This window comes from Trachurus trachurus, assembly GCF_905171665.1.
Source record: "Trachurus trachurus genome assembly, chromosome: 9".
Taxonomy (NCBI): domain Eukaryota; kingdom Metazoa; phylum Chordata; class Actinopteri; order Carangiformes; family Carangidae; genus Trachurus; species Trachurus trachurus.
Genome location: NC_139895.1, coordinates 6821852 through 6834009, shown reverse-complemented (window position 1 = coordinate 6834009; position 12158 = coordinate 6821852). Strand labels below are relative to the sequence as shown.

Sequence of the window (12158 nt, the reverse complement as noted above, 5' to 3'; positions counted from 1 at the left end):
CTATAGAAATTCATATTCGAAAAGGAGTGAGAAGAAGTAAAACTTATAGACTCCCACCCGCTCTCCTTAAATAACGAATAACTACCTAAACCTGTCTAATTTTACAAAATATAATTTACATATACACCTAATACAGAATTTATACACACATATACATATATACCTACACAAACACATATACACAAGTACCCATGCATGCATTCTACATGCATACAATATATAATATACCCATAAAATAGGTCTAATACCCACATCCACCTTCACATTCAATAACACAAACACACACAGATTAATTATTAAAATAGCTGCAGATTAATTTATAATAATCACAATAAAGTAATCACTATATTTATCTCAATTTTAGTTGTTTGTTTTATATTAGTTAATATAATTAAGGAAATATTGTGCTCTTTGCTCCACTGTACTGTATTTGACAGCTGAAGTTATACAATTTACTCAAAATAATTTGCTCATAGCACTTGTTTGTGTTGCTTGCTGTATTTGGGGCCCCCTAACCGAAAGCTGGTCTATTAAAATACTGAAACTTGCATTATTTATTTATTTATTTTTACACTTTTTTTTTTACACTTTTTTGTGGTTTTCTGGCACCTTGGCATTCGCTGCATGGTTGGTTTATTATTTATATGGTATGGTAGAATATTAAGATATATTCAAAAGTCAGATGTGAACACATCAGAATAAAAATGAAAATAGCCTATATAGGCTACCTAACATCAGATTTAATGACCAGCTCTTAAAAAAAGGTGCACAGGAAGTAGAGTTAAACTTCCCACCAGATGGAGCAACAGAAGTTTACGTGTTACATAACTTTACTGAAAAGCATCCAGGTCCCTCTTGGCTTAAAGGACAAACTTTCATTCATAAATTTCATTCACCCAAATACTACGACCAGTCAGTGTCTTCATCTTTACATTATTTTTTTGAATGAAAGGTTTATTTTGAAAGGCAAGCCACATGACTTCCGGTCCTGGTCTATGTTTCTTTGTCAAACTTTACACACGTCAGAGGCAGAGCTGCTGCTGCTGCGGTGGAGACACACACACACACACACACACACACACACACTCTCTCTCTCTCTCTCTCTCTCCAGTCACCTCATACTTGGTTGACCGGCTCTGCCTCATGCTGCTGCGGTGCAACCACCGGTAATAATGTCCCAACTTAGACACACACACACACACACATACACACACACACACACACACACACACACACACACACACACACACACACACACACACACACACACACACACACATACTGCTGTACTTGTGGGGACCCTGACCAACATCACATGTATTTACTGTCCCCCAGCCGCACCCTGAACTGCAGACACACACACACACACACACACACACACACACACACACACACACACACACACACACACACACACACACACACACACACACACACAGCTATTGATCTAAATCTAAAATAAACTTTAAAATTACAGTTCAAACATTGAAACAGCTGTTTAATACAACGAAGATCAGATAAACTAACATGTCCACGTCTTTTTAAGGTGCAAAGTTCACGCTGCTCGTCCTCACAAAGATGGAAAGACAAGACGTCACACACACACAGATATACACATCCAGGTGTGTATTTTTATTGCATTTCAAGTATATTAAATGTTTTTTTGTTGTTGACATCTTTAATGTTGTAAACAGTGTTGCATTCAAGGACCTCAGGATCACAGACTTCAGTGTTTTTATCTGTCCAAACCAATCGAACCTATTGATTCTTTGATGAAACAGACTTTACTCTGACAGTCTGATTGTTTTTGATTCATTAAACACTAAATTAACATGAGTTTATAAAAAAGTTGTATTTTATCTTGACAATTTAAAGTTATGTATCAGATAACAATAACTCAATAACAATGGGTTAAGAATGGTCACTGTTATCACTCAATACTTCTTTTACATTGTTTTATTTGCTTGCTAAAGCTAACAAATCAATACTACTAGGCTAATTACTTTTTTATATACAACCAACATTACATTATATGAATTAAAATAACATCAACATAATAAACTAATAATTATGTAATAGTTATTGCAGTAGCTTTGTTGTCATTACACTGAGGGTCAGACAGCAGTATAACAAAATGTAAGTTGCAACTTCCTGAAGCATCAACCTGCAATACAACATTTGAATATTTAACATTATAAATCTGAATTTAGAACAACTTCACCTGGGAATTTGGTTATGAATGAGCAGAGACTTCTCTCCTCTCTCCATTCAAACTCTGTGTGATGTTTGTGATCAATAACACAACCCTGGGGGGTATTGATCTTTTCCTCCACTGTTACTGCTCCCCTGTGTGGTTTCATCCTGAAGAATCGACTGTTAAGACAGAACGACACCTGGATGTAGAAACAAACTATCATTTTAATGTTAAATTGATCATATTGGTATATTGAAAACAATGATTTGACAAATACAGTTCAGTTGGACTTGAATTATTTATTCTAGGCTCTGAATTCTGCTTGGAATAATCTTTTCTGGGCAAATTGAATCGTAGGCAACTGGTCTTGTATTTGTCTGGGAAGACGTTTCGCCTCTTATCCAAGGGGCTTCATCAGTTTGTGCGCAACAAGTCTCACTAGAATTAAAGCAGAAGTAAGCGGAATATTTGTGTTAATATAAGTCTTAAGTAGTTGTATCTTCCGACAGCAATCACTTATATAGAGTGTTTGGTCTGAAACACGGGTCTGTCAGTCACTCTGCTCTGCTGTAAGCCGAGGAGAAAACTTCTTGTATCCTACAACCTTTATCCAATGAGGAGAGAGAACGGCATAAAGGGGCGGTCCTCTCTGTGTGTGCAGCCAAGGGATGTGCGTGAATGTGGTGACGTAGGGACGAGGGCGGGGATTGCTAACTCCATCGGCTGACAAAAAGTTAGCCAAAACGACCGGATCGCTTACTTCTGCTTTAATAGACTGTAAAGAGAATGGACCTAGCAGCCGTGACGTCACCCATTGGTTTGGGGGAGTCTGTTTTGTGCCTCTACTTTGGGGATTTGAAGTGCGCCATCTTGGATTTTAGGTGGAGTCTACTTGCCATATTTGGAGAGGTGCGGCGGTTTGCTGGCCGAGAACCCGCCCACTGAACTCGGAGCAACCAATTAACGTCCGGTAAACTCTCTGTGAACCTGTCACTCAACGTAATTTATGCACGAATTTGAAGCGTAAACAATACTAAAACGGTTGTGGTACAAAAAAATTTTGTACCACCCCACAGTGTTCACGGAGGTGGAAACTATCGGTAGAGACCAAAAAAATAAAATGTACCAGGCTGTAAATATGTTTTTTTAAGCTGAAAAGTCGGCTGTTTTAACATGGGGGTCAATTGGAGTTGCTCCCTTCTGGAGCCAGCCCCCAGAGGAAGCCGAGGGGATTGCAGTTTTTTGAACGCAGAAGTGGTCTTCACTTGTAGAACCCACAACTCCCCCCTTGAGTAAGACCCAGGTATTTAACCTCTGTGGGAGTGTTCACCAGAATACCTGTGGGTGTGTTTACAAAGGTCCTGGTTTCACTTGACCATTGTTGGGGTCCCAAGTGACAGTCGTTAGAGTCCTGCCACTTGGGGAATGACAGTCAGGAGAAACCCTGGTGAACGACGATCGTTGAGAGTCGTTAGAGGTTGAGTTGTTTATTCTCCTGGGTACAGATGACAGGGCCGCATTGTAAATGGGAGATAGGTGGTGTCTCAGACCTCCTCCTCTGTCCTCTGTTTCTCCACTTTTACATCCGGCTTCTTTTACTCCTCTTTCAAACCATCTCACCTGAGCAGTCTCAGCTGTCTATGGTCACAGCCTAGGTACTCTGGTGACCACTCCCACAGAGGTTAAATACCTGGGTCTTACCCCACTGTCTTTGTCTAGCTAGTGCGGACTAGTGAGACTTGTTTGCGTACAAACTAATGAAGCCCCTTGGATAAGAGGCGAAACGTCTTCCCAGACAAATACAAGTCCAGTTGCCTACGATTCAATTTGCCCAGAAAAGAACGATGACCTGGATGAATGAGAATACCCATAGACATGCTTGGAATAATGAAATAATGTAAAAACACATTGAAGTGCCAAGTGTCAGTCTGAAGTATCCAGGAGGTCACTGCCCTTTAAATATCACAGAGGCTGAGAAGTAACCGGAGACTCGGCTGCTGCGTGTTTCTTGGACAGCATTACTACGGTTACTCCAACTGTAGAACCTCCACAGCTTCCGACGCTGACCCTCATTCCTACATTTCCTCTCTATGTCAATTTCTTCTGCTTATTCAGCCTGGCTTCAGCAATGGCTTTCAGCATTCACACGCATTTTCCTTATGGAAATGCTCTTTCTAGTAATTCTCACATCTTCCGGCATTTTTTGCAGTCCAACTAGTCCTGTATACTTTATGCTACTTCAACAATTAAAACATCAAATTATGCAGCTTCTTCTGGACATTCATTTTTTAAAAATACTTTTTTTTCAAATATTAAACTTTTTCAGATTTTTTTGTCCCATAGGAAATGCATTGGAACGGTTAGACAGCTGCTGACAAACTGACCCGGAGATCCGACCAGATACGTTATTCACACAAGTGCTCCAAGAAAAGGGAATATGAGGAAGATAGAGATAACACAAAACAGTGAACAGTGAATATGTAAATGTAAATACAAGTTTTCAGATTGTCAGATGTTATCTACTGTCATGTTATCTACATGCCTATCTACATGCCTGAATAATGCCTGAATAAGTTGTGTTGTAAATTATATACCTGAAGGTTTTAAACCAGCACTAAGTAACTTTTCAACCTTCATAAAATATTTTCATAACTTTTGTGATGATACAGCGACTTACAACAAGTTGAATGACACCTCTGTCGTGGTTCTCTGGCACTAAGCAGCTTTGAGGAGCATGGTAGGAACCCGGCTCTCACTTTACTTTCACTTTTGCGAGTCACAACAAGGAGGGAACAGGCAAAACGGCACTTTAGCAATGGATTATGTTTGTGTTTTCACTTTGAAATGATCCACTGGAAACAGAAACTTAGTTTTGATGTCTTCTGTTAATTTTAATGCAGGATATTTACAGGGCTTCACGCTAGTGTTCATGGGAAATGGAGTCTTCATTCAGGCAAAACACTATCGCTTTGGTCCACAGGCGCCGCCAAACTCAACCAAAACTGAAAGTTCTTTAGTACTGCTTTAATAAGTTACATGTTGGGAACATACTTGTTAAAATTTGTTTTGTCTTGTAAAAACACTGTTTAAAATATGGAGCACCAAAAAACAAAACAAAACAAAACTGTGTTTGGATTGTTTATGTTGTCACTATGTTGCCAAACAATGTACAATGTACAATTTTCTAACATTAGTATCTTCATTAGTTTTCAATATCTTGAATCTTTGATTTAGTTTATTATCAATATATTAGTTATCAATAAGCCGTTTGATCCTGCGTGGACTGGACCCTAAAACCCACTGTAATCAGAATTATTTTAATTTACTTTAAACATTTTAATGGAACAAAATATGTCATATTTATTTAATACAAACATTATTTATTTGAAAACATTTGTTGTACTTGATAATTCAGAGGTTCAGTTATTTGAACAATTGAGTTTTACAGAATATTTGGAGACTCAATTATTCAAGCTAGTTATTAATGTGTTTTTTCTTTGTTTTTTTTACTGCATCAATTTTCAATTTGTCCCAAAACACATTGGGAAATAAGAAAAGTAACACACAAGTCCGTTGTTGGTGGTAAACAGCAATTATTTATTGAAATGAAATTAAAAAGAATAAGTACCAGATCTATTGCATTATTGTAACATGTTGTTTTTGTAAGGGGGGGGGGGGTTACTCTACTGGATTTTTCTCTTGTAGGATGTAGTGAACACAAATATACAAGGAACATTCAGCTATCACAGATTGCACACCAGATACTGTAGTAATGCAGTCTAATACAAGACCACCAAAATAATCCAAGGTTTCTCTTTTTCCCCCAACTTCCTCTTCTTCTTATTCTTCCTTCTCATTATTCTTCTGCTTCTTCTTTCTCTTCTTCCTCTTAACTAGTCCTAAATGTTTTAATTTTTTCCCCCATAAAGAGTAGAAAAGTCCACCCAGAGTCAGGGACACGATCTGCAGCTCTGTACACAAACCTGACGCCCGGTCACTCGGGGTAACTCATCAGACAATGCCTCCAAAACACAAAACAAAACAAGAAAAATTAACAAAAAATTAACAAAAAAACCCCAAAAAACAGATAATATAATGCCAAAAACATGTACAATGCACTGACACAGAAAGTCAGCTGTGTTAATAGACATGCAACAAGTAACAAAACTTGCTGAAATCGCAATAATCATTAAAAAAATCTAAAACCAGTTATAATTGCATAAATACTTTGTACAGTTCATTTATCCGCTGTGAAATGCACCTCTCTGTTAAAATGACAACGTAAAACTGCATTCAATAAAAACTCACCACTCCTTTTCCACTTTGTTTTTTTTGTTTGTTTTTTTTGTACACGTGAAGGTGCAAAAAAAAAAAAAAAGTGTTGATTGACAGAAGCCGACTCGGCCTGTTCAGCTAGATGGCATGATGATGATTGCACGCTAAATTACAAATTACAGTACATAAATGCAGAATGATATAAGAAGGAGAACAATAATAACAAGAGTGCATATTATTATTAGTAAGTAACGACGTCAGGGGATCTGTGTGGGGGGGGCGGTGGAGAATAAAGTACTTTCTGAAAAGTATTTTCTTTCTTTCTCTTTTAGTTTTTGTACACGTTTGAGACTCTGTGAAGACAAGTGGGGAAATAAATCAACAAAAAGTTTTAAAAAAAAAGAAAAAAAAGAAAAGAAAAAGGAAAGATACATCAGTCTCTCCCGGGAAAGAAAGTAAGCAGCACTTGAATGCACCGTTGTTGCCCACAGAACCACGGATTAAAAAATAACATGGACAGGAATAACACGAGTGAAATGAATGAAGAAGAGGAGGAAGAGGTCAAATTAATTAAAGGACACATGTTCAGTATTTTCATGGAAACAATAGAAACAATAGCACTTTGTTGATGTGGAGCTGCTGAGCCCGTCGACGTCCAGTAAAAATATATTCTCTGGTGACAAACTGTGAACTCGTGCACATTTACAACTTGTTTCTTGTCTTTAAAAAAAGCTCCTACTTCTGGATTCTGGCGCCTCCTAGTGGTGCCGTCAGTAAATTACACATTTGCATTTCAAACATGCTGCACAGGATCAAGTTTTTCCTTCACGTTCAGCTAAATTATGATGATCAGACTTTCTGTAAATCGAGTTATTCTACCAGTTCCAGTACCAACACACTGTTTCTACAGGTCGGCCAGTTTGTCGTTGTTTTGTTGGAATAAAAAGCCATTGATCTGAACTTGCTGTGTTATTATCTTCCATAATTTCTTATATATCAAACAGTCGGTTCTTTTTTATATCTTGACATGCTTCAATGGCATTCTTCTGTCACACACCAGCAACATATAGCGACTTATTCTGAAGAAGACGGAAGAATACCAACATGTCAAGGTGTGAAAAAGAGCATCTTGTCTGATAAATAAGAAAGTCAAACTAAAGCTGTTGCACTTCTGAGACACAATGAACCCTATACTGCTGTCCTTTTCCTATTTTTTTTTTTAAATTTTGGCTCATGTCTTGTTTTGTCTTCTGATATAAGTTCATGTGAAGACTCAAAACAGACGGTGATCGACGACAACTAAGTAAAATCACAAACATGCAGATAATTTGGCACCAATGAGCCTCCGTAGTTCTTCCACAGGTGATTCTGAACTGTAATCAACTCATTTTAATTGACTATATTTCATCTAAGTCCATGAACTTGTAATTTTTTTTTTACTTCCTGTTTTTTTTCCGATCATTACGAGTTTTTAATCTCTGTGTCACCTCAGAATAAGTTGAAACCCGCGGTCGACTGGACTCAGCAGCTCGGATGTAAAACCAGTAGAAGCTGTGACTGGACTTTATTCCCTGAACGAGGAGTCAAAGACGTGTTTGTTCTTTTTTTTTTCTCTCTTTCTTTTAGACAAAACTCTTGTTTTCTCGGCCCCAGATCGTTATTTACAGGACAGACCGACCAACGGACCGACGACTTCCTCCTCTCTCCGGACACGAAGGTGCTCGGCTGCAAGTTGAACGTCTTCATCATCATCATCATCTACACCGAGTGAGGACCGAGGGGTTAAAGTGTTTGGAGTGCGACGTTCGCTGTCGTCATTAATGCCACAGGTAAAAGATCGGAGTGAAAGTCCAGCAAACGACAAAAACACAAACGACAGTTCACACCAGGAGGAAGTCCCTTTTCTTTTCTGTGTCGCATTCAGAGACGCTGTAGTACAGTAACTGAAATGAAGACACCGTGGAAAATAAAAATGTGCAGCAATATTATTATACATGTGTGCGTCGGTTTTTTCTTTTTTTTAACCCAATTCTTGTTTTTTTCACAGACTATGATGAACTTGGGATGTTTTTTCGTCGCTACATAATAAAAAATAAGAAAATCTCAAAAGAAAACAGAACGATATGGTTTAAAAAAAAACAAAAAAAAACATAAATGATAACGTGTCCAGTCTTCAAAAAGCAGCAGCAACAAATAATCTCCAAACAGGAAGTCATGTAACGGACAGAATCGATGATTAAAAAAAAAAAAAAAAAAAAAAATCAATATCAGTGATCGATCGAAAGAATTTGGCTAAAAAAAAATATAAAGAAAAAAGGAGGAGGAGCAGATAATCGGATCATAAATCTCTCTCTGATATTGATGGCTTGACACTGTGGGCAACACACACAAAATAAATCACATTTTTGTAAACAACAACTAAAAAAAAAAAAAAAAAAGATAAAAAAAAACAACAAAAAAAAGAAAATTATAAAGAAGTTTGCATAACTCGACCGACTAATAATTCAACCCACAGACATTAATTATTGACATTCATCTCCCTCGTGTTTCTCCTCTGGACGACGCACAATCCATTCTGCTTTTGTTTTGTTTCTGTTATGTTTGTTTTTTAAAGCCAGGAGTGGTTAGTCACAACGCTATGATACAGGCAGGTTGTTTTTTTTTCTTTTTTTTTATCTTCTTCATCTTCTTCTTCTTCTCATTGACCTTATGTTTTGTTCTGTGTTTGTTCCTCTGTGATAAGAGATAAAAAGGCCATGATCCATATTTACAATATTCACAAGTCCGTTGGGTCGTTGCTGTGAGAGACGAGAGGAGAGGATGTGAGGGTCAAACGACGGCGCGTGATTGGTTGAAGCCGCCGCCACCGCGTCACGTGGTGGTTTGACCCTTTTTTTGTATTTTTTTTCCTTATTCTTCCTCTTCTGGAGACGAGTGCAGGTGGTGAAGTGGTGATTGAGTCTTTGTTTTGTGTTTTTTTAGTCAGTTTTTTTAAATTTTTTTTTATATATATTCGACGTTTTCCTCCCGTTTCAGTCGCTCGGCGTGTTACAGTTCATGATGTGGTTACTGGGGAGACGGGGAGCGGTGGGTTACGTGGGGACGAGGAGTAGGAGGAGGTGGTGGAGGAATGAAACGCTCCTCAGCAGGAGGAGGAGGAGGAGGAGGAGGTGGAGGAGGAGGAGGAGCAGCTCAGTTCCTGCAGCCGTCCTCGACGCTCCGCTCGTGCTGCAGGTTGTAGTAACAGTTCTGACAAACTCGCACCGGAGACGAGATCTTCAGCCGCTTGATCTCCGACTGGAAACGACTGCACCTGAAACAGACGGAGAGAAGGGGAGGAGGAGAGGGTTAACAGGTGGAGGAGAGAAGAGGAGGAGGAAAAGTTTTAAGGATGGAGGAGAGAAGAAGAGGAGGAGGAGGAGGAGACGGTTAACAGGTGGAGGAGAGAAGAAGAGGAGGAGGAGAAGTTTTAAAAATGGAGGACAGAGAAGAGGAGAAGGAGAGGGTTAAAAGGTAGAGGAGAGAAGAGGAGGAAGAGGAGATGTTTTTAAAGAGACAAGAAGAGGAGGGAAGGGTGTAAATATGGAGAAGAGAGGAAAGAAGGATGAGGAGGAAAAGTTTTAAAGGTGGAGGAGGAGAGGGTGTAAAGATGGAGGAGAGAGAAGAATGGGAGATGGAGGAGAGAAGAACAGGAGGAGGAGGAGAGGGTAAGAAGGTGGATGAGAGAGTTAAAAAGTAGAGGAGAGAGAAGAGGAGGAAGAGAAGTTTTTAAAGAGAGAGAAAGAGGAGGAAAAGTTTTAAAGGTGGAAGCGAGAGAAGAGGAGAAGAGGTTGTAAAGATGGAGGAGAGAGAGAAGAAAAGGGGAGGGTGTAAAAGTGGAGGAGAGAGAAGAGAAGGAGGAGTTGATTTAAAGATGGAGGAGAGAAAAAGAGGATGAAAGGGTGTAAAGATGGAGAGAGAAAAGGAGGATGAGGAGGAAGAGAAGGTGTAAAGATGGAGGAGAAAATAACAAAGATGGAGGAGCAGAGAATAAAGAGAACAAACCTGCAGCTACTTTATCGCGTTAAAATCTCAAACTAACAACAACCTGCTGCCCTTTAACAAGTTTAAACATGTTTGGACTTTAAAACTTACGACTAAAACTTATTTTATTTTTTAGATCTCACGCTCTTTGACGGGTGTTGTGCAGAAAAAAGAATAAAGACATCAAAAATAAGTTGATACATAAATGTAAAAGCAAGACGTTTACTCATTTCACTTGATTGATTGATTGATTATACTTTATTCAATCAATCAGTCAAGTTCAACTTCATATTTTTATTAAAGAAATAACTTCTAGAAGAATCTAAGTAAATAAAGTAAATAAATGAATAAATAAAAAGTGAAGCGTGTCTTACTTCTGGCAGAAGAGCTGGCCACAGTTCCTGCAGTGGTGGCGTCGCTCGGTCAGCGAGAAGCGGACGGTGCAGCCGGAGCAGCTGTCCACCACCTCGTCCTTCACCCAGTGGTCGGCCGCCGAGCGACCGGGCTGATCGCTGACCGACCAGCTGAACACGCGGCCGCGCCCGTCGCCCACCAGGATCTTACTGTGGTCCCTGACGACGGAGAGAGAGACAGAGAGAGAGAGGAACGTTGGTCAAATGTTTCTGATTCATCGTTTATAAAAAGGAAGAAGAGGAGGAGGAGGAGGAGGAGAGGGTTACTTGGAGATGGCGAGGGAGGAGATCTCAGCTGGGTGGGCGTTGTCTTTACGGTCGAACGCCGTGTGCATGGTGAGTTTGCTGCGGAAGACCAGCTGTCGCTCCCACCTGTAGCCTGCAAACACACAAACACAAAGAGACACACACACACTTGCGTTAAACCTGCAAACCTCAACAGGAACAGGGTTACTGTACACTAATATATCCTTATTTTGTACGTTTAACCAGGTTGTTTCTGTGTTTATTCCTCCTCTCAGCTGCAGAAGTCTGATTTAAAGACGTGCAGTCTATGGCTCTTTAACTTATCTATGAAATAATCTCTTACACGCTTAGAAATGATGACAAATTTATCAAAGAACAACGCAAAAACATGTTGTTATTGTTTTTAAACCAAACCCAAAACACCTTTCTGCTGCTCTTCTATCTGTCATTAAGCAGAGGAGCCTTTGGCTGCGGGAGAGGAAACCCTCATTGGGTGTCTATTGTCTAATACTAGAAACACTCATCAATCAGAAATCCTTAGCGGGGTCTAAAAAAGTCAAATTGAGCTCTGGTAGCTGATGTGACAATGTGTTAAAGGTATAGTTCAATATTTTGGCAAATTGGCCCATTGCCATAATCCCTATAGTCATAGCAGTAGGTTCGTTACCTTTAATTGTCGGTGCAAGCTGTTTTTAGAACGGCGGAGCAGAGCCGTGAGCTGCTCAGAGCTACGCTACGGAGGCTCATTATGGGATTGTTCCCTCATCAAACTCATCAAATACACAATCCAACAACTCCAAAACGCTCTGGTGGACAAGTTGTGACCTGCACATTCACCACGCTATGAGATAATAACACAACGTTACCAGACAGAGTTGTTTTAGAGGTAAATGCAGCCGGAACTACATTGCAGACACAGCTGCTGGGCCGTGAATGATTTCAAAAAGCGCAAAGTTGTTGTAAGTATTTGCTTCATGTGTTGTAATGTTACATAATTATACAGGATT

At 39.4% G+C, this 12158-nt stretch overlaps 1 protein-coding gene across 1 annotated transcript in view; it reads right to left on the bottom strand.

The window, feature by feature from the left end:
- Positions 1–9624: 9624 nt before the first annotated feature.
- wdfy3 (WD repeat and FYVE domain containing 3) overlaps positions 9625–12158 on the bottom strand; it is a 178009-nt gene continuing 175475 nt past the window's right edge. Inside the window, exons 64-66 of the mRNA XM_083979941.1 lie at positions 11173–11284; positions 10867–11064; positions 9625–9782 (exon numbers count right to left, since the gene is read on the bottom strand). Coding sequence (XP_083836067.1) covers positions 9662–9782; positions 10867–11064; positions 11173–11284 — 431 coding nt within the window. The 3' untranslated portion in view covers positions 9625–9661. The remainder of the gene's footprint in view (positions 9783–10866; positions 11065–11172; positions 11285–12158) is intronic.